The sequence below is a fragment of the Leptodactylus fuscus genome, chromosome 3, assembly GCF_031893055.1.
Source record: "Leptodactylus fuscus isolate aLepFus1 chromosome 3, aLepFus1.hap2, whole genome shotgun sequence".
In the NCBI taxonomy this organism is placed as follows: Eukaryota; Metazoa; Chordata; class Amphibia; order Anura; family Leptodactylidae; genus Leptodactylus; species Leptodactylus fuscus.
In genome coordinates this window covers 26,026,028-26,048,657 of record NC_134267.1, presented here as the reverse complement: position 1 = coordinate 26,048,657, position 22,630 = coordinate 26,026,028, and the positions used below count along the sequence as shown (strand labels likewise).

Genomic DNA, 22,630 nt, shown 5'->3' with positions numbered 1-22,630 from the left:
GACACCTCACCACATACAGGACCCCTCACTATATACAGGACACCTCACCATATACAGGACACCTCACCATATACAGGACACCTCACTATATACAGGAAACCTCACCATATACAGGACACCTCACCACATACAGGACACCTCACCACATACAGGACACCTCACTATATACAGGACCCCTCACTATATACAGGACACCTCACCATATACAGGACACCTCACCACATACAGGACACCTCACCACATACAGGACACCTCACTATATACAGGACACCTCACCATATACAGGACACCTCACCACATACAGGACACCTCACCACATACAGGACACCTCACCACATACAGGACACCTCACTATATACAGGACACCTCACCATATACAGGACACCTCACCATATACAGGACACCTCACTATATACAGGACACCTCACTATATACAGGAAACCTCACCATATACAGGACCCCTCACTATATACAGGACACCTCACCATATATAGGACACCTCACTATATACAGGGCACCTCACCATATACAGGACACCTCACTATATACAGGACACCTCACCATATACAGGACACCTCACCACATACAGGACACCTCACCACATACAGGACCCCTCACCATATACAGGACCCCTCACCATATACAGGACACCTCACTATATACAGGACACCTCACCATATACAGGACCCCTCACTATATACAGGGCACCTCACCATATACAGGACACCTCACTATATACAGGACACCTCACCATATACAGGACACCTCACCACATACAGGACACCTCACCACATACAGGACCCCTCACCATATACAGGACCCCTCACCATATACAGGACACCTCACTATATACAGGACACCTCACCATATACAGGACCCCTCCCTATATACAGGACACCTCACTATATACAGGACATCTCACCACATACAGGACCCCTCACCATATACAGGACACCTCACTATATACAGGACACCTCACCATATACAGGACACCTCACCATATACAGGACGCCTCACTATATACAGGACACCTCACTATATACAGGACACCTCACTATATACAGGACACCTCACCATATACAGGACGCCTCACTATATACAGGTCACCTCACTATATACAGGTCACCTCACTATATACAGGACACCTCACTATATACAGGACACCTCACTATATACAGGACACCTCACTATATACAGGACACTCCACTATATACAGGACACCTCACCATATACAGGACGCCTCACTATATACAGGACCCCTCACCATATACAGGACGCCTCACTATATACAGGACACCTCACATAGGAGACGAGTAAATATTGGGGCGTGTTTAGGGACTTGTTATGAATGAATAGGGGAGGGGTTATGTGGAGGAGGCGGAGTCGGATGATTACCTCCAGACGGCTGCCTTGTGAGCCTGAGGCGGAGTTAGTTTTACGGTGGGCGGGGTCCTGTGTGCAGGGCGGGTTTATAGTGGAGTTGGGCGGGCACCTGTGCGGAGCTGCAGTCAGTGAGTGACGCTCTGAGGTCCCGCTATGAGCTCCAAGTGTCCGCGGTGTTTGGCCCCCGTCTACTTCGGTGAGACCTGCCTGTGTCCGAATATGCTGGGGATAGGGGGCTGTATATATATGTCTGAGATCTAGGGTACTATTACAGAGGGAGCTGTAGATATAGGTGATATGGGGTACAATATAGAGTGCGCGGGCTGTATGTAGAGGATGTAGTTACAGGTATAATAGAGGATATGGTCAAGTCACTGCATATAGAAGGGTTAATATGAGACTATATAGATCTTATAAGGTGTTTCAAGTAGGTGATATAGGGGACTGTATATAGAGATGTGGGGTTCTGTGTTCATATAAGAGACTATAAAGCAATTATTAGAGGATATAGGTGACCATATATAGAAGATATGGGGGATGTTATACAGCATGGAAATAATTGTATATAAAGTGGTTTATATAGGGGACTCTATAGAAGTAATAGGAACTGTATATAGAGGATGTGTCACAGTATATAGAGGACATATATATATATATATATATATATATATATATATATATATTATATACAGAAGCCTCATACACACAAGAATAGATTTTCCATTTGGATTTTGCTGCGTTTTTTCCATGTATATACGGCACATATATGTGATGTGGATTTCGTTGCAGTTTTTCTGTAACTTTCACCCTATATGGTGCAGTATGGATCCAATGACACAAATGACTTTCTGTAGTTCTTCTCTACAGGTCGATTTATATGAGGGAAAAATGTACCTATCCGAAGGATTCTGAAAATCCCATATAGTTTACAACTGTATATAGTCTGGACTATATAGTGTGCAGTGTATATAGTGTATAATATATGTGTATAGTGTACATTGTGCAGTGTATTGTATGTATAATGTGTGTGTAGTGTATAGTACGCAATGTATGTGTGTATATATAGTGTGTTGCAGTGATGGCGAACCTTTTAGAGACCGAGTGCGCAAGCTGCAACTCAAAAACGACTAATTTATAACTAAGCGTCAACACGGCAATTTAACCTTAATAATGTGCGGATCCCCGATTGCAGACAGTTACAGAAATGCAAAATATGGTCATATTAATGAGGCTTTTTAGAACTTTCTGCTTCACAGTGACCCCCACACAGTATAATCTGCTGCACAGTGGTCCCCACACAGTACAATTAGCTCCACGGTGGTCCCCACACAGCAAATCCGTTCCACGGACGGGTGCCCAAAGAGAGGACTTGAGTGCCACCTCTGGCACCCGTGCCATAGGTTCGCCATTACGGGTGTATAGTATATAATGTGTGTGTATATAGTGTGTAGTATATAATGTGTGCGTCTAGTATGTTTTCCCTGCAGAATGACTATCATTGGTGGAATACATAACATATATGTGTACCCTATAGAGGATATAGTAAAGTGTATGATATAAGGACTGACTACGTGCTATAAGGTGCACTTATGTTCCATACACCCCGGGCTGCGGCTCCTGCACTGCAATACTAATAGGAAAGTCTATCCTGCGCCCCGACCATCAGCAGGTTACAGATATAGCTAGGACACACTAAGACCTTGTTCACACTGCAGAACTGTCCGCCTCCTTATGACTGCAGCAAAATCAGTGGTAGAAAATGTTTGTACAGGAAAGATCCGTTTTGTAGCAGATGAGACAGATATCTGTCAGATCGATTGGCAATAACTGGTGAGATATCTGCCTGTGTAATACTATAATATATTATAGTGATTGTACAGTCAGAGCCCATAGAGCGCCCCCACCTCTCTGCCATCTAGCACCATCTGATAACCCTCCTCTTTTGCTCTCTGGTTTCAGCTGAGAAGGTCAGCTCCCTGGGCAAGAACTGGCACCGATTCTGCCTGAAATGTGAGCTCTGCAATAAGGTCCTGTCGGCCGGGGGCCACGCTGAGGTAAGAGCTGCCGCCAAGGGCCCAGCAGAACTGTTTCACCTTAACTTTGGGTCACCTCCTGGAGGATATCAGTAACCCAGAGTGCGCACAGGGCCCCCTTCTGGAGGACATCTGCTGCCTGCCTTAGGCTGTCTACTGGCCCCTGCAACCCTTAAAGATGAGTTGAGGGGCCCCTCTGGGAGAATGTGTAATGCCCCCTGCACCCTTATTTAAGCTCAGTATAGGGGCCCCACCTGCTGGGTGTCAGCATTGGGTTCTATTCTCACGGTTGTAACTATTCCTTCCTCCCCCCATCAGACATGCAGAGACCTGTGAGCTCCGGGTACCGCACACAATAGAGAGTCATTATCCCAGGAGAAGACGAGGACGCTATGGAGAGATGGAGCAGAGCTGAGCGTGTCACTGTGTGCTGTCTGGGGTCACATAATATTCTATGTATATATATATATATATATATATATATATATATCAAGAGATGAGCGAGTACTGTTCGGATCAGCTGATCCGAACAGCACGCTCGCATAGAAATGAATGGACGTAGCCGGCACGCGGGGGGTTAAGCGGCCGGCCGCCGTCAAAGCGGAAGTACCAGGTGCATCCATTCATTTCTATGGAGCGTGCTGTTCAGATCAGCTGATCCGAACAGTACTCGCTCATCTCTATCACCAACATATTCCATAGCGCTTCACAGCTCAGGGGCTACATGAACAGACAAGATCACAACATACAGAGTAAAAAAACAATACAGACCATAGTAGTGAGGGGTTAGGCAGAAGGCTTACAATCTATGAGGAAATAGGGGGTAGTAGAGTAGAGGATGATACGATGGTCCAGCCATCCTGGATGAGCATTGGGTATTGATGTGATTGTCTGGAGTGGCGCAGTCCAGGGAAGAGGAGCAGCTCAAGAAGAGTCCTGCAGAAGGAAGTGAAGGGGTCCGTTTATGGTGGATGTAAATGTTAGGTCAGTGCTTGAACAGAAAGGACAGTGCAGAGCTATGGAGGGGGTTGTGAGAAGTTCAATGATGGGCAAAGGGTGAGGGTATCGGAGCAGTGGTAGGCCCAATGTAGGGGCATCAGTGCAGTGATGGGCACAGGGTGGGGCATCGGAACAGTGATGGGCACAAGGTGGGGCATCAGCGTAGTGACGGGCAGAGGGTGAGGCATTAGAGCTGTGACTAACACAGTGTAGGCCGTCAAAGCAGTGACGGGCACAGGGTAGGGACTTTGGTGCAGTGACTGGACAGAATGCTCAACCCGGCTACTGTTTTCAGGATAGATTATGGAGGGGGCGAAAAGATTAGTAATGGGTTAATTTGTATGTTCAATAATGGCAGAGCGGCCCCCTCCTTAGTATCAGCAGAGCGCCCCTCCTAGTAGATGAGTATACAGCTGACCCTTGTTATTTCATGATGTAAACAGCCGATGGCGCCGGTAATAGACAGAGAATGACTGCAGGTAACCCCTGCTACATTGTGTGTGCTCCAGGTAATGACCTGTTCAGCTCTGCTACATCTCTGTCTGAACACAGCACCTCCCTCTCCTAGGACAGCAGGTATGATTTAGGGGGCTTTCTCTGGGTGAGAACAGTGGGGGCTTGTTGGCCTCCTCGCTCCCGTGTGATGGAGGAAATGCCTGGGCTCTGGATCAGTCTGACAAGTCAGGAAGAAACTTAAAAATAACCGCTTGCCCCTTCCCCTCCCCCGGCAGTTGGAATGTGGGGGAATGTCTGAGTGTTTTGCAGCCAGGGAAGGGGGCAGGGTGCCAGGGCTGGGGGTTTGGGGTGGATGTGGCACAGACATATGGAGGTATAGATGTATATAGATTAGGAGTGTGTTTGTCTCTCAGTGCCTGCAGACCCCCTAAACACCCCCTGCACCCCCTAAATCTGCCCTGACTTTGGACACGGTGCTGTGCAGCGTGTGGTCTGTGGTGTTATAATTCAGTATGGTTCTGCTGCCAGTGACCTGATTCTCTGTGCTGTGCAGCTCTGGAGGGGGGGCGCATTGTCTGAGTGTAATGAAGCCTGAGAGTGAAGCCATGTCAGGAATGTGGAGGCTGCACCCAAATGTCACCCCAAAACAACCACTAACCAGAGGTAGCCTTGCCAACTGAGTGTCCTCTCCTGTGTGCCCCATGTGCTCTGCATTGTACTGTGGTCTCCTCTGATCTGTGAGCTCAGTACTTTCCTCTGTGTCCTATGTGTACTGTGCTCTCTTCAATGCCCTATGTACCATTCCCTGTTCTGTGCCCTCCTCCTCTGTGTGCTCTGCTCCATACCGTGCTCTCTCCCTCTGTGTGCTCTTCTCTGTATTGTGCCTTTCTCCTCTGTGTTCTGTATGTGCCCTCCTCTGAGTGCGCTGCTCTGTACTGTGCTCTCTTCCTCTGTGTGCTCTGCTCTACACTGTGCTCTCCTCCTCTGTGTGCTCTGCTCTACACTGTGCTCTCTCCCTCTGTGTGCTCTTCTCTGTATTGTGCCTTTCTCCTTTATGTGTTCTGTATGTGCCCTCCTCTGAGTGCGCTGCTCTGTACTGTGCTCTCTTCCTCTGTGTGCTCTGCTCTACACTGTGCCCTCCTCCTCTGTGTGCTCTGCTCTACACTGTGCTTTCCTCCTCTGTGTGCTCTGCTGTACACTGTGCTCTTCTCCTCTGTGTGCTCTGCTCTGTACTGTGCTCTCCTCCTCTGTGTGCTCTGCTCTACACTGTGCTTTCCTCCTCTGTGTGCTCTGCTCTGTACTGTGCTTTCCTCCTCTGTGTGCTCTGCTCTACACTGTGCTCTCCTCCTCTGTGTGCTCTGCTCTACACTGTGCTCTCCTCCTCTGTGTGCTCTGCTCTGTCCTGTGCTCTGCACTTCACTCTAATTAGGGCAGGTTCACACCAGCGCCTGGTCTCCACTTTAGGCAATCCGGAGGGTTTCAGTATTTTGCCCGAGAAACTGGACAGGAGACGGAAACCTGGCGGTCAGTTTTCAAATCCATTCACTTGAGTGGGTTTGCAAAGTGAGTGTCTTGTGCCTCTTCGCGGCGAAACCGTTTTTTTTTTTAACCGGACACAAAGTCGGATATGCAGGACTTTGTGTCCGGTTAAAAAAAATGTTTTTGCCGTAGAGAGCAGAAGACGCTCATGGACGGACACTTTGCAAACCCATTTAAGTAAATGGGTTTGAAAACTGGCTGCCGGGTTTCCGTCTCCTGTCCAGTTTCTCGGGCAAAATACTGAAACCCTCCGGATTGCTTAAAGTGGAGACCGGGCACTGGTGTGAACCTGCCCTTACAATGTTTTGTCTCTCCTGCAGCACGATGGGCGGCCATACTGCCATAAACCCTGCTATGCTGTGCTCTTTGGCCCTAAAGGTAAGTTCTTTGCACTCTGATGACATCATGGCTGATGACCTAGTGATTCACATGGTGCCGCTGTGTTCTGTAGTGCTCATGCCCTTATATGCAGTTGCTGGTACATAATGTTCTGCACAGTGTACATGGATGTGGAGTTGGGCAGTGACCTTGGGTTAACGTGTTTGATCACATGTTTGTGGGCTGGAGTCATCTCCAGGGGTCAGGTTGTTACTCCCGACTGTCCAGGATTTCTTGTGCTTTAGTTGTGGAGTTGCAGTGACCGCAGGACAGGTCATCTTATCGCCCTCTGACTCTTCTGTCACATGGAAGGAATGCGGCGTTATCTTCTCAAGTTGTCAGACAGACGGGCACTGCTTATAATAGACCCGGTCACCCTGATACACACCCGTGACATACACATCTCTGTTGCACTGGAATCCACTTCACACACAATGAATACACCATAACTAGGAGCCTTCCTGTCCTCATACCCTGGCCTCAAGATCTACCCCCATAACTGAGATCGTAGCTTCATGATCTACACCCATTACTATGAGCTGGGCCCTGTGACCCCCCATTATTATGACCCTGGCCCTGTCACTCCCCATTACTATGAGCCTGGCCCTGTCACTCCCCATTACTATGAGCTGGGCCCTGTGACCCCACATTACTATGAGCCTGGCCCTGTCACTCCCCATTACTATGAGCCTGGCCCTGTCACCCCCCATTACTATGAGCCTGGTGCTGTCACCCCCCATTACTATGAGCCTGGCCCTGTCACCCCCCATTACTATGAGCCTGGCCCTGTCACCCCCCCATTACTATGAGCCTGGCCCTGTCACCCCCCCATTACTATGAGCCTGGCCCTGTCACCCCCCATTACTATGAGCCTGGCCCTGTCACCCCCCATTACTATGAGCCTGGCCCTGTCACCCACCATTACTATGAGCCTGGCTCTGTCACCCACCATTACTATGAGCCTGGCCTTGTCACTCCCCATTACTATGAGCCTGGCGCTGTCACTTCCCATTACTATGAGCCTGGCCCTATCACTCCCCATTACTATGAGCCTGGCCCTGTCACTCCCCATTACTATGAGCCTGGCCCTGTCACCCCCCATTACTATGAGCCTGGCGCTGTCACTTCCCATTACTATGAGCCTGGCCCTGTCACCCCCCCATTACTATGAGCCTGGCCCTGTCACCCCCCCATTACTATGAGCCTGGCGCTGTCACTCCCCATTACTATGAGCCTGGCCCTGTCACTCCCCATTACTATGAGCCTGGCGCTGTCACTCCCCATTACTATGAGCCTGGCCCTGTCACTCCCCATTACTTTGAGCCTGGCCCTGTCACCCCCCATTACTATGACCCTGGCGCTGTTACCCTCCATTACTTTGACCCTGGCCCTGTCACCCCCCATTACTATGAGCCTGGCCCTGTCACCACTCATTACTATGATCCTGGCCCTGTTACCCCCCATTACTTAGAGCCGGGCCCTGTGAGCCTCCATTACTAACAGCCAGGCCACATAAGGAGGGGCCCCTATACCAGGCCTTGTTCCCCTGGTAATACTCTGGGTGTGATATTTGGGCGTTCACCCATCACCAAACGACTGTAAAGGATTTTACACACTTTTTATTTCGTCACACCCCAGGACGCACCTTGTGTGATTTCTTCTATTGTCTTTCTGGCAGACGGGTTAGGACATGTGGACACCGACTGCGGCACAGACCTCGCACATTGGGGAGGTCGGCATATACAGTACTGCACTATCCATATCCCTGCCCACCTGCAAACTCAGCACTCCTCTCAAATACTCTGTGCTGCTGTTCTTATGCTGAGGGTCATAGGTCCTTACTGTTGCCATCCTGGAGGTGACACGATGCAGCTGTGTGTTTTATAGGATGACCCCGCAGTCCAGTGTGAGAACAGTTGTGTATGCACGTCCTCCCCCTCCCCGGGTTGTGGCCACATTGTGGTGGTGACTCTGTCTGTCCTTCAGGTCTTTGCCCTTTGCTGATTCTTACAGAATAACACACAGCCTGGGGGCGGCAGAGGCGCCGGGTCCTGCCCGTGTGGACTGTCTCCTGCTTACAGTGCTGCAGATGGGATGGATGATAAACCGCCCGTCCTCCTGTGTGCACCAGGGTGTAGCCGTGACCTCAGAAGAGCGAAGTAAATACACGATTCAGGTGTCTATCGCTCATACAAACAAGTCTGTTGTGTGACCTGAACCGGTGACGCTCGTAAAACTAATCGTATAATAAAAGAAATAAAATCTGCTAAACAATGAGGAGTGGAAATAATGAGCGGTGGGAGAAAGGCGAGCGGTGGGACGCGCGGAAAGAGCGAGCAGTGGAACGTGAAAGAAGAGCGAGTGGTGGAATGTGAGAAGAACGAGTGGTGGAGTGTGTGAGAAGGAGTGGTGGTGGGACACGCGGGAAGAGCTACTTCTATCTAATGTGTATGGCCACCTTATCTCAGTAGGCTTCACACCCCTATACGTGGCACCAACTGGCTTTAGTTTTTCATTCACCTACATATCTCCATGGTTACAGACTACAAACTCGCTGTAGATCCAGGGAACACGCTATATAGTCTTAGTACGTCTTGAGTAAGCTTACTGTATACACGCTGTGCATCACAGTAACACTCACTATATACTAGCTGTGCATCCCAGTCACTATATACTCGCCGTGTATCACAGTCACTCTCACTATATACTCACTGTGCATTGCAGTCACGCTCTCTATGTACTCGCTGTGCATTGTAGTTACTATATACTTGCTGTGTATCACAGTCACTCTCACTATATATGCGCTGTACATCACAGTCACGCTCTCTATATACTCGCTGTGCAACCCAGTCACTATATACTCGCTGTACATGACAGTCACGCTCACTATATACTCGCTGTACATCAGTCACGCTCTCTATATACTCGCTGTGTAGCACAGTCACTATATACTCGCTGTATATCACAGTCACGCTCACTATTGACTCGCTGTACATCACAGTCACACTCACTATATACTTGCTGTACATCACATTCATGCTCTCTATATACTCGCTGTGTGGCACAGTCACACTCTCTATATACTCGTTGTACAAGCTCAGCCAAGTCTACAGCTGTGAAATGAATCCTCAGACATTTTACCCTCTTCCCAGAAGTCGGCAGCGAGGTCCATATTTTTCAGGGGTCTCCCTCTCCCAATTGAAAATGACAGTTGGGTGTGTTGTACGTGGGCAGTTTCTTTGGCCTCAATCTATATATTTTGTCATTCGGGGGTGTGAGAAACAGTAGGAGTGTACAGAGTTTAGGGCTGAGTGGTGACCCCGGGTCCACCTGCCCAGTCGTCTGTATCTTCACTAGCATTCTTCTATCTTCTCTAGGTGTGAACATTGGGGGTGTCGGCTCCTACATCTACGATACGACTCCGCGAGCCCCGGAGAGACCACCTCTGCCCGCCAGCCTCACCCACACCAACAATAACTCCTCAAGACCCCCCAACAGAGGTTGGTATATATGGAGGTGACTTCACATGACTCCATCCAGAGCTGAAGGATTCAGGCAAGGGAGATCCGCCTGTCGGACAGTGCAATGACTGACATGAGTATAACACTGTCCCCCTCTCTTACAGTCGTGCCGTCCACCCGAACGTTTGCGGGGGAGACAGCGCTGTGTCCGGGCTGTGGGAAGCCAGTTTACTTTGGTGAGTGCAGGTGGTGATGGGGGTTGTGATTCTCAGAGTCACCCCCAGTGTCTGACTGTTGCCTGTCTCTACAGCCGAGAAAGTGACGTCACTGGGCAGGAACTGGCATCGTCCGTGTCTCCGGTGTCAGCGCTGTAATAAGACCCTGACCTCTGGCGGCCATGCTGAGGTGAGAACAGTAGATTATAAAATGTTAGATATAAAGTGGTGATACTGTCTGACCCCCACTTGTCTTCTTGTAGCATGATGGTCTGCCATACTGCCATGTCCCCTGCTACGGTTACCTCTTTGGACCAAAAGGTGAGAGTCCTTATATTGTGTCCCATCAGATATGGGGCCCTGAGGGCTACTGGTTAGAAGTGGGGCCCCTGAGGGTTTCTGGTAAAATATGGAGCCTCTAAGAGTTATTGTTTAGTCAGTCAGCAGAAATTTGGCTCAAGAACCTAACTCCCACCTTCTGTTTACAGGTGTGAATATTGGTGATGTTGGCTGTTACCTGTATGACCCATTAACAGAAAATGAGACACAGTATGAGAAGTGAAACGGTGAGGACACCTGGCCATTATATAACTATGGAGCCGTGATGTCACCTCCTGTATGATATCTATGCTATCCGATGATGTCACCTCCTGTATGATATCACTGCTATCTGATGATGTCACCTCCTGTATGATATCTCTGCTATCTGATGATGTCACCTCCTGTATGATATCTCTGCTATCCCGTAATGTCACCTCCTGTATGATATCACTGCTATCCCATGATGTCACCTCCTGTATGATATCACTGCTATCCAGGGATGCCACCTCCTGTATGATGTCACTTATATCCGGTGATGTCACCTCCTGCGTTATATCATGTACGGTGTGATGTAGCTTACAGATGCTGATGTTACTTTTCTGAATATTTTACAGATATTCCTGGGTGTCGCCCTCTAGATGTTATTCTGCTTTGTTAACCCTTCACTGCTGGAATGCGATGCACTCTGGGAACCTGTTATAAGCTTGAATGTCCCGTGTCCCGGTTGTGGATTTCATGGAACATAGTGGGGGGCTGGGGTCTACTCCCCCACTTGTACTGTCACCCTGAGCTTATTTGCCTTATTATATTGTATACATACAGCAGAGCCTAGAGACGAGAGAGTTAACTTACAGTCTGAAAACTCATGAGGTATGCTCAGTGCCTCTTTTATCTTCTAGATATTGTCCTAGTCGTGCCGCCTGCTGGAGGTTAGCTGCATTGTCACACAAACACGACATATAAATCATATACTGTATATATACATATCTATATCATATCACATACCATACAGATTGTATGTATCACATGACACAGGGATGACCGGATGCCTCAGTAAATTTCCTGTCCTCCTTGCTGCCTCTTGTATGTTGTTTTGTGTCTCCGCTCTTTTGTTTTGTTCATCTTATGACACAGACGCCATTATTTAGACTCTATTATCACCTGTTGTCTATGGTGAATGATGCCGCAGATCCTGGAGGGTTGTCTCAGAGCAGCTCAGTCCTCGGGGGCGGGTCAATCAGTAAGGACATGGGCTGTCTCTGCTGCTGGCAAGTAACTGGTCTACTTTCCCCATACAGAATCATGTGTCCAGATCATTATACATGGATGGAAGGGCTGTTTGCAGCAGTCACACTTTACAGCACATCCTTCATGTGTTTATTTTTTTTTGACTCCCCTTTTTTCAGCAGGAGTCGCCAATAACACGGGCCTGGTGTGGACCCTACTTTTGCACCAGTTATACAGTTATACCTACGCTAGTGTACATACAAGTGCCTTTTTAGAGGAATATTATGTTGTCGGACACTAAAATTCTGGGGGTTCTTTGGTGATACTATAATAACCTGTATGGTCAGTGTCATGACAGTCCGCTATCATTTTGCATCATCCGTCGTTCCGTTTTGTTCTACATCACTGATGATTTCTGGCAGGGGGACGTTGAGGGTCTCAGGCAGGAACATGGCAGTCAGTCCACAGATCACCGACGTGCCGCAGAATATCACCTGTGACAGGGGTGGCCAGAAGTCATCCAGTAGTTTCATTAGTGGAGCAAGTGCGACCCCGAGCCTTCCCAGAAACGACGTATAGCCATTGCCATTCTGTCTGAGAGGGACAAAGAGAAGAGAGTAAGGGGCAGATGAGAACCCAAACTCTAGAGCGACTTAACCAAGGTGAAGGGGAAATAGGCAACATGGAACTTACCCATAATACGAAGCAGGGAGCCTACAGAGCCTATATTCCCCGCCACCCCCGTCCCCCCTCCCCATCAATCAGGGACATACTATGATAAATGTTACTGCCTGAGCTAAGATCCAGCCATTGTGACAAATCAAATGCCCCCAACCCCCCTCACCTTTGTCCTAAACCTGGATGACTCATGTAGATGAAGAATCCACCATGACCCAGACAACTCGTATAGATGAAGAGTGTACCATGACCCCAGACAACTCATATAGATGAAGAGTCCACCATAATCCTGGACATCTCTTATAGATGAAGAGTCCACCATGACCCTGGACATCTCTTATAGATGAAGAGTCCACCATGACCATAGACTTCACACCCACCAGCACTCACATTCGACTGCCAGGCTCCCCTCACCCTTCACCTTTCACATTCTCCTGCCTGTTTCTGACCCACATTTCAGGACATGAGATGCTTTCCTGTGTATTGTACCTGATCACTGTCGGGTATAGCTCTGCTGTGTACAGAATGATGACAGTAAATGCCGCCTCGGAGAAGCCCTTTCCAATAATGGCGATACTTGTACGAAGTGGCCAAAGTGCTGTAAAAGAAAACCAAGATTAAATTCAAGGTCCTGGAAGATATGTGTTCCAGATCTCACTAAGACCATCCGGGCACTCAGCTATATGAAGTCCATTATATGTTTCTAGAGACTTCATATCTCACTGGTCCATTATACGTTCTTACAGACTTCGCTTGTCCATTATATGTTCCTACAGATCTCGTCGATCCATTATACATTCCTACAGACCTCTTATTTCACTGGTCCATTATACGTTCTTACAACCCTCACTGTTCCATTATATGTTCCTACAGACCTCGCTTGTCCATTATATGTTCCTACAGATCTCGTTGATTCATTAAACGTTCCCACAGATCTCATGAAGCCATTAAACGTTCCTACAGACCTCATATCTCACTGGTCTGTTATATTTTCCTACAGAACTCACTAGTCCAATACGTGTTCCTACAGAGCTCACTAGTCCATTATGTGTTCCTACAGACCTCACTGGTCCATTATACATGGCTCCATGCCTCAGGCCTGATTGATGTTACTAAATTCCTTATGGGTCTGTCATACTTCTGCTTTCTTGGGGTGTATATACATCTGTATATGGGATTCTCACCAGTAGGGATGACCACATTGACTCCTATACAAACTCCAGTCATGAGCAGGGTGAGGGCTTGTGACCTGCGACGTCCCAGATAATTCAGCACAAAGTAGATACCAAACTTGGCAGGCACCTCAACCAAGGCGTACAGGAAGTGGGTGAGGAAGAGGTTAAGCCCAAAGCCAGAGATGTTCAGGCTGATCCCATAATAGGAGAAAGCAACTCCGAACCTGCGGGATGATAGAGTAGTTGAAAAACTACAGACTCTATTAGAGTGAATGGGGTCCATCAGGCTCCGTATGTGTCTGCTATGATAGCTGTCTGTCTGTTATTCTTCTGACAGAACAGGACAACGGACACCCTAGCGCAGATGTGAACGTAGCCTTAGATAGATTCTAAGATTCACACTTCCATCTACAAGTGTGAAAATTGTTCTGGCTACCGAAAGTTCAAATTGACCCAAAATTCTTCGCCACAAAAGGGTTCATTGCAGCAAAACTTTACCATTACACTACAAGATATGGGGAAGCCCATAAGGATATACAGTGTAGTGAGTGCGCTCTACTCACCACACCAGCCCTACACACAGTGAGATCCTGCGCAGGCGAGGAGTCCGGAACAGATGGATGTAGGAGTAGTTGGTGGACGATGTTCTTAAAGACTCCGCAAGTTTCTGAATATTCTGTCGGATATAGAACTTCATAGCAATAAACATGAACTAGGACATACAAGTGAGCACCCCCCAAAGTCAAAGCTGCGGTACTGCAGCCACGACAGCCACGACTTTGTGTCCACATACTGTCCAATGCAGGTCAATGTGTCTGTAGCCATGGAGACACATTGGCCTGCATGGGAACTGTATACACAAAATGAGATTGGATTTATTTTACAAATTTACTTAGTTTTTTCTATTTCAGATGAATTTGAGCAATACATAAGTAGTTATCAGGTCTGTCTCAATTCAATCCAAGTGATCAAGTTCAGAGGCTGCCATAATGTGAAATGAATAGGCATATTCCAGTTTTTCCTGACATAAGCTGACCCAGCGCTCTGCAGATTATCTCACCTCTTTGTTTTTATTGCAAGAATCCAGTTTACGTCCATTCATGGCAGCGCATCGCACCAGCTCCTTCTCCGCTCTCTCAATTAAGCCTTTAGTCAACAACCATCGGGGAGATTCAGAAAGCCACCTGATGGGGAGAGAGAAGAGAGAGGGGTAAAAAGAAGGAGGAGGTAAATGAGAAAGAACGAAGAGGTGAAGGAGAGAGATAGCAAAGTGGTGAAGCAGAGAGAGCGAAGAAGTGAAGGAGAGAGCGAAGATGTGAAGGAGAGAGCAAAGAGGTGAAGGAGAGAGATAGCAAAGTGATGAAGCAGAGAGAGCGAAGAGGTGAAGGAGAGCGAAGAGGTGAAGGAGAGCAAAGAAGTGAAGGAGAGAGCAAAGAGGTGAAGGAGAGAGCGAAGAGGTGAAGGAGAGAGACCAAAGAGGTGAAGGAGAGAGCAAAGAGGTGAAGAAGAGAGCAAAGTGGTGAAGGAGAGAGCGAAGAGGTGAAGGAGAGAGCGAAGAGGTGAAGGAGAGAGCAAAGAGGTGAAGGAGAGAGCAAAGAGATGAAAGAGAGAGCGAAGAGGTGATGAAGAGAGTGAAGAGGTGAAGGAGAGAGCAAAGAGGTGAAGGAGAGAGCAAAGAGGTGAAGGAGAGAGCAAAGAGGTGAAGGAGAGAGCAAAGAGGTGAAGGAGAGAGCGAAGAGGTGAAGGAGAGAGCAAAGAGGTGAAGGAGAGAGCAAAGAGGTGAAGGAGAGAGCAAAGAGGTGAAGGAGAGAGCGAAGAGGTGAAGAAGAGAGCGAAGAGGTGAAGAAGAGAGCGAAGAGGTGAAGGAGAGAGCAAAGAGGTGAAGGAGAGAGCAAAGAGGTGAAGGAGAGAGCAAAGAGATGAAAGAGAGAGCGAAGAGGTGAAGAAGAGAGCAAAGAGGTGAAGGAGAGAGCAAAGAGGTGAAAGAGAGCAAAGAGGTGTAGAAGAGGTGAAGGAGAGAGCAAAGAGGTGAAGGAGAGAGATAGCAAAGTGGTGAAGCACAGAGAGCGAAGAGGTGAAGGAGAGAGCGAAGAGGTGAAGAAGAGAGTGAAGAGGTGAAGAAGAGAGTGAAGAGGTGAAGGAGAGAGCAAAGAGGTGAAGGAGTGAGCAAAGAGATGAAAGAGAGAGTGAAGAGGTGAAGGAGAGAGCAAAGAGGTGAAAGAGAGAGCGAAGAGATGTAGAAGAGAGCGAAGAGATGTAGAAGAGAGCGAAGAGGTGAAGGAGAGAGCAAAGAGGTGAAGGAGAGAGATAGCAAAGTGGTGAAGCAGAGAGAGCGAAGACGTTAAGGAGAGAGCGAAGAGGTGAAGGAGAGAGCGAAGAGGTGAAGAAGAGAGCGAAGAGGTGAAGAAGAGAGCGAAGAGGTGAAGGAGAGAGCAAAGAGGTGAAGGAGAGAGCAAAGAGGTGAAGGAGAGAGCAAAGAGGTGAAGGAGAGAGATAGCAAAGTGGTGAAGCAGAGAGAGCGAAGAGGTTAAGGAGAGAGCGAAGAGGTGAAGGAGAGAGCGAAGAGGTGAAGAAGAGAGTGAAGAGGTGAAGAAGAGAGTGAAGAGGTGAAGGAGAGAGCAAAGAGGTGAAGGAGAGAGCAAAGAGATGAAAGAGAGAGAGCGAAGAGGTGAAGGAGAGAGAAAAGAGGTGAAAGAGAGCGAAGAGGTGTAGAAGAGAGTGAAGAGGTGAAGGAGAGAGCAAAGAGGTGAAGGAGAGAGATAGCAAAGTGGTGAAGCAGAGAGAGCGAAGAGGTTAAGGAGAGAGCGAAGAGGTGAAGGAGAGAGCGAAGAGGTGAAGGAGAGAGCGAAGAGGTGAAGGAGAGCGAAGAGGTGAAGGAGAGAGCAAAGAGGTGAAGAAGAGAGCAAAGTGGTGAAGGAGAGAGCGAAGAGGTGAAGAAGAGAGCGAAGAGGTGAAGAAGAGAGCAAAGAGGTGAAGGAGAGAGCAAAGAGATGAAAGAGAGAGCGAAGAGGTGAAGAAGAGAGTGAAGAGGTGAAGGAGAGAGCAAAGAGGTGTAGAAGAGAGCGAAGAGGTGAAGGAGAGAGCAAAGAGGTGAAGGAGAGAGATAGCAAAGGGGTGAAGAAGAGAGAGCGAAGAGGTTAAGGAGAGAGCGAAGAGGTGAAGGAGAGCGAAGAGGTGAATGAGAGAGAGCAAAGAGGTGAAGGAGAGAGCAAAGAGGTGAAGAAGAGAGCAAAGTGGTGAAGGAGAGAGCGAAGAGGTGAAGAAGAGAGCGAAGAGGTGAAGAAGAGAGCAAAGAGGTGAAGGAGAGAGCAAAGAGATGAAAGAGAGAGCGAAGAGGTGAAGAAGAGAGTGAAGAGGTGAAGGAGAGAGCAAAGAGGTGTAGAAGAGAGCGAAGAGGTGAAGGAGAGAGCAAAGAGGTGAAGGAGAGAGATAGCAAAGGGGTGAAGAAGAGAGAGCGAAGAGGTTAAGGAGAGAGCGAAGAGGTGAAGGAGAGAGCGAAGAGGTGAAGGAGAGAGCGAAGAGGTGAAGGAGAGAGTGAAGAGATGAAGAAGAGAGTGAAGAGGTGATGGAGAGAGCAAAGAGGTGAAGGAGAGAGCAAAGAGATGAAAGAGAGAGCGAAGAGGTGAAGAAGAGAGCGAAGAGGTGAAGAAGAGGTGAAGGAGAGAGCAAAGAGGTGAAAGAGAGAGCAAAGAGGTGTAGAAGAGAGCGAAGAGGTGAAGGAGAGAGCAAAGAGGTGAAAGAGAGAGATAGCAAAGTGGTGAAGCAGAGAGAGCGAAGAGGTGAAGGAGAGAGCGAAGAGGTGAAGGAGAGAGCGAAGAGGTGAAGGAGAGAGTGAAGAGGTGAAGAAGAGAGTGAAGAGGTGAAGAAGAGAGCAAAGAGGTGAAGGAGAGCGCAAAGAGGTGAAGGAGAGAGCGATGAGGTTGAAGGAGAGAGAGCAAAGAGGTGAAAGAGAGAGCAAAGAGGTGAAAGAGAGAGCAAAGAGGTGAAAGAAAGAGGGAAGAAGTGAAGGAGAAAAAGCGCGAAGAGGTGAAAGAGAGAGCAAAGAGGTGAAGAAAAAGTGAAGAGGTGAAAGAGATAGAGAGAAAAAAAAGGGGTGAAGAGGTAAGAGAAGGAAAAGAGGTGAAGGAAAGAGAAGATGTGAATGACAGAGACAATAGGTGAAAGAGGGAAAAGTGAAGAAGACAGAGAGGAGGTGCAAAGAGAGAAGAGGAGAATACAATACAGAGGGGGGATTGGGAGAAAGATAAATTCTTACCAGATGCTGACTATGCCCAGGATACATGGTGCCGCTGTGATGGAAACCACCAGCCAGTGCCAGTCTCTGACTAGATAAGCAATCAGAGCCAGGAGAGCGCTCCCTATACTCCAGCATATGCTGGTAATGACCCCGGCCACTGTGCGGTGCTGCCTGTCCACCCACTCCAAACCTGGGGGCAAGAGGGAGTCATTGTATACAAGTGGCTTTATTTCTTCTCCCCTGATGTCTTCCCTGATTGTTAGGTTTTTATGTTTCTAGAGTTTATATATTCTGATGAGCTGAATACTACACCTATGTACTATACCCGTATACTGCACCTGAATAATATACCTATGTACTATACCCGTATACTGCACCTGAATAATATACCTATGTACTATACCCGTATACTGCACCTGAATACTACACCTATGTACTATACCCGTATACTGCGCATGAGTAATATACCTATGTACTATACCCGTATACTGAACCTGAATACTACACCTATGTACTATACCCGTATACTACACCAGAGTAATATACCTATGTACTATACCCGTATACTGAACCTGAATACTACACCTATGTACTATATTTGTATATTGCACCCGAGGACTGCAGATATGGCTCCTTATTTTGTACCCCTGATGTCCATGAGTTCTCCACCAAGTCTAGCTTTATACTGATGATGACGTCATGTTCATGAGCAGCTGATCTTACACATTATTGGTGGCTCCATCCCCCCACCTTGATGCTATATATTCTATACTAGTGACCCCACCTCTTGGCCTGTGTGTCTAATCTGACCTGGTTATGGTTCCTTCCATCTTATTTTTACATGTCTAACCTCTCCGTATTGTTTTCCATCATTCATTCTGATCATTCATCAATAGTTCATGTGAAAATGTTTAGGAAATCTTACTCAGAGCCACAACAGTGATGGTCAGTCCAGAGATAGACAATCCAGATAGTGCCAGGCTGACAGCAAACATTGGGTATGATACTGACCCCGCAGTAAGTGCCCCGAACACCAGAGAGACCACCAGGGCTAGAAGCAGCATTGCTCTACGGCCAAACCTAAATCACAGGAAAAGAAGAATCATTGTCTGCATTACGTAGTCGTAGTCGGGCCAAGTGACGAGAACCATCCAGGAGCCCAAAGTCATGAGATAAATGGGGGCTCATCCAGCTATATTTGGTTTCCATCCTTATCCAAGAGACCACATATTAAGAGAGACTCAAATCTATCCATCGTCCGTGGGTACCTTGTATTGGCCGAGACGTGGCCCAGGGAAGGGACAGTAAAGCTTGCGCAGACATTAGTGTAACCAGAGCATTGGAGTGAATAATACAGATGAAGGGGCATTGGTGGGCTTCAGCACAGGAGTCCACAGGGGCCAGTATGCATATAGGTTATCAGCTATAGGCTGCTCATAGATTACACAGAAACGGGACTTTCTAATCTGCTCTGTGATTGGCTAATAATGCAGGATCAGAACAGTCCACAGACCAAGATGGAGAAGTAAGAGGGAGGACTTAGTTAGCCCCTTTACTGCTCCAGACCACCAGGGATGTTACTATGAACCCTTTTACTAACCTAAACCACCAGGGACATTATTGTTAACCTTTTTCACTACCTTGGACCACTAAAGATGCTATCATTAACTCCTTCACTGCCCTAACAGGGTTATCCAGATTTTTAAAATAGGTCATCACTTTTAGATGGGTGGAGGGAGTCTATTAGGCCCCTACTAATAAGCTGTTTTTAGGGGCCACAGTCCTTGTGAGCTGCTTTACTCTGAGCGCTGTATTTTTCATTGTGTCAGGTCTCGGTATTGTAGCGCTATCATATATGATTTTCTGTCCACACTACTATGAGAGTACAAGGTCGGCCCCTGCAGAGCCGGTGGTCACATTATTCCAGATAACCTGTAGGGTGAGCCGAGAGATATGTACGGGCGGCAGAGTCGCATCCTCTGCATCCACTCACCTGTCAGACAGGTATCCAAACATAACAGTCCCCAACATCACTCCAATGAAAAAGAAGGTGGCCAGGATCTGGCTTAACCCCTTCCTCTCACACACCAGATCCCACTGTGTAACAGAAAAGGGTTCACTTAATTTCTGGTGACGATGTCATAACAAGGCAATCTCCAGCTAATGACTAGTTAAAACAGCACCTTAGATCTGCCCCACTATGCTGATAATAAACCCCACCAAACTGATAATACACCCCTATATTAATACACACCAGTACTGATAATACACCCTACTATACTGATAATACACCCCTATACTAATACACCCCACTATACTGATAATACACCCCTATACAAATACACTCTACTATACCGATGATACACCCCTATACTGATAATACACACCAGTACTGATAATACACCCGACTATACTGATAATACACCCCTATACACATACACCCTACTATACTGATAATACACCCCTATAATTATACTACTCCCCACTATACCGATGATACACCCCTATACTGATAATACACACCAGTACTGATAATACACCCGACTATACTGATAATACACCCCTATACACATACACCCTACTATACTGATAATACACCCCTATAATTATACTACTCCCCACTATACCGATGATACACCCCTATACTGATAATACACACCAGTACTGATAATACACCCGACTATACTGATAATACACCCCTATACTTATACTACTCCACACTATACCGATAATACACCCCTATACAAATACACCCTACTATACCGATAATACACCCCTATACTAATACACCCCATTATACTGATAATACACCCGTATACTGATACTACTCCCCATTATACTGATAATAAACCCCTATACAAATACATCCCACTATACTGATAATACACCCCAATATATTGATAATACACCCCTATGCTAATACACCCCACTATATTGATAATACTCCCCACTATACTGATAATACACCCCCTATAATTATACTACTCCCCCTATACTTTTAGTACTCCCAACTATACTAATAATACTCCCCACTACACTGATAATACTCCCCTATACTGACAGTCCTCCCCTATACTCTTATAATTTACCTCTCTATACTTATTATACAAACCCCATCCTTAAAATGCACCTTCTATCCCAATAATAAATTCATCCATACTCATAATACAACAATCTGTGCTTATGATACACCCTTTATCCCAAAATTACACTCCACTATCCTAATAATACACCCCACTATCCTTATATTACACCCTGACCCCACCATCCTTATAACTGTCCCTCTATCCCTGATAGTCTTCAGTAGTTGATACCTTTTTAATGGCTGACTAATAATGATGACAGATTTACGATGTTTCAGAACGCTGTAATCTGTCATCATTATTAGTTAGCCATTAAAAAGGTATCAACTACTGAAGACTCTCAAGTTTTTTTTGTTTTTTTTTATATTTCCTACCCACTGGCTAACACGGTACGAGAACAAACATTTTCCCTCTATCCCTATAACACACCCACTATCCTTATAATACTCCCCTCTATTCCTATATTACACCTCTATGGTTGTGGCAAATTTACCTGGTTCCCCATAGGTACGTGCCCTGCCCCCATATTACTGACTCTCTACCTGTGTGACGGTGGTGGAGGAGAACGTGGTGTGGTCATAGTCCCAGCCCTGATCACAGCTCTGCAGCCAGGACCTGTTCACCATCACCCCCTGGGATCTGTTCAGGAGCAGCTGAGGCTGAGGCTCAGAGAACATCTTACAGGAGCTGAAGGATCCATCAGGTTCTTGAGGGATGTTGATGAGCAGAAGATCTTCTTGGCTGAGGTTGCCTGGGTTCCTGTGGTCAGGAATGGTGCAGTGATGGGGCGGCACAGCTGAGATGAAGATGTGCTGGAGAAAATGGAGGGGAAGGATGATCCGGGGAATGCACAAGATCAGTAATGTGAGAACCTGGAATTTTCCAAATCCACCGGCCTCATGGAGCAAGTCATCAAAGGTCAGCTTTGCAGGAGGAGATAAGGGACTGGGCGACATTGGCAGGAAATCCATGAAGAAGCTTTATTAAGGAGGGATCCTAAACAACGTCTTCATGGGCTCAGTGGTGGCCTCTGTTCTGTGGGGTCTTCTCTTCTTCACCTTCTTCAGGTCCTCTGCACCCAACACATTCCTTCACAGATCCACATTCCTGGTCCTATAAGCCTCTTACTCGTAAGAACCGTGTAACCGGGCTTTATGTGGAAACTGGCATAATACACAAAAGTCAAGAGGAATTCTATAAAACACCTTGAAGTTCTGGATCCCTGGCAGTGAAAGTCCAAGGTACCAAAAAGGCACAGACAGGACCTGGCACACCAGACTGCTGGAGCTACAACCAGACAGAGATAGACCTGGATCTGGGAGATGCCAATAAAAGGGGTTGGAACCAGGAGTGGGCAGAGTCAAATCTGGATGGAGATTTTGGCACAGGATCAAGCTGAGGTTCCAGGGTACTCCAGATGTAGACAGTATACAGGCTCAGGTACC

At 47.3% G+C, this 22,630-nt stretch overlaps 2 protein-coding genes across 3 annotated transcripts; one reads left to right on the top strand and one right to left on the bottom strand.

Moving 5' to 3' along the window:
- The first annotated feature begins 1,499 nt into the window (after positions 1-1,499).
- CRIP3 (cysteine rich protein 3) lies at positions 1,500-11,810 on the top strand. Its single transcript, XM_075266517.1, has 9 exons — positions 1,500-1,579; positions 3,343-3,437; positions 6,731-6,788; positions 10,166-10,288; positions 10,414-10,485; positions 10,560-10,654; positions 10,728-10,785; positions 10,953-11,030; positions 11,400-11,810. The coding sequence occupies exons 1-8, from the start codon at positions 1,537-1,539 to the stop codon at positions 11,024-11,026; spliced, it is 618 nt and encodes a 205-aa protein (XP_075122618.1). The 5' UTR covers positions 1,500-1,536; the 3' UTR covers positions 11,027-11,030; positions 11,400-11,810.
- Positions 11,811-12,332: 522 nt separating this feature from the next.
- Positions 12,333-22,225, bottom strand: LOC142196550 (solute carrier family 22 member 7-like). 2 transcript variants are annotated; one of them, XM_075266515.1, is made up of 9 exons: positions 21,728-22,225; positions 20,096-20,199; positions 19,028-19,182; positions 18,121-18,292; positions 14,926-15,049; positions 14,429-14,541; positions 13,875-14,089; positions 13,180-13,288; positions 12,333-12,606 (listed from the first exon to the last, which is right to left on the bottom strand). In XM_075266515.1, the coding sequence occupies exons 1-9, from the start codon at positions 22,154-22,156 to the stop codon at positions 12,378-12,380; spliced, it is 1,650 nt and encodes a 549-aa protein (XP_075122616.1). In that variant the 5' UTR covers positions 22,157-22,225; the 3' UTR covers positions 12,333-12,377. The 2 variants fall into 2 exon arrangements, with proteins under 2 accessions (XP_075122616.1, XP_075122617.1); XM_075266516.1 differs by having other exon boundaries at positions 12,405-12,602.
- Between the last annotated feature and the right edge of the window lie 405 nt (positions 22,226-22,630).

Coding starts and splice junctions, on each gene's coding strand:
- LOC142196550 (XM_075266515.1), bottom strand. CDS start 22,156: ATGGATTTCCTGCCAATGTCGCCCAGTCCCTTATCTCCTCCTGCAAAG. Junction 15,050..18,120: donor CTGGGCATAGTCAGCATCTG/GTAAGAATTTAT, acceptor TCTCCCCATCAG/GTGGCTTTCTGAATCTCCCC. Junction 13,289..13,874: donor CAATGTGGTCATCCCTACTG/GTGAGAATCCCA, acceptor TTTCTTTTACAG/CACTTTGGCCACTTCGTACA.
- CRIP3 (XM_075266517.1), top strand. CDS start 1,537: ATGAGCTCCAAGTGTCCGCGGTGTTTGGCCCCCGTCTACTTCG. Junction 6,789..10,165: donor TGTGCTCTTTGGCCCTAAAG/GTAAGTTCTTTG, acceptor TATCTTCTCTAG/GTGTGAACATTGGGGGTGTC. Junction 10,786..10,952: donor TTACCTCTTTGGACCAAAAG/GTGAGAGTCCTT, acceptor TTCTGTTTACAG/GTGTGAATATTGGTGATGTT.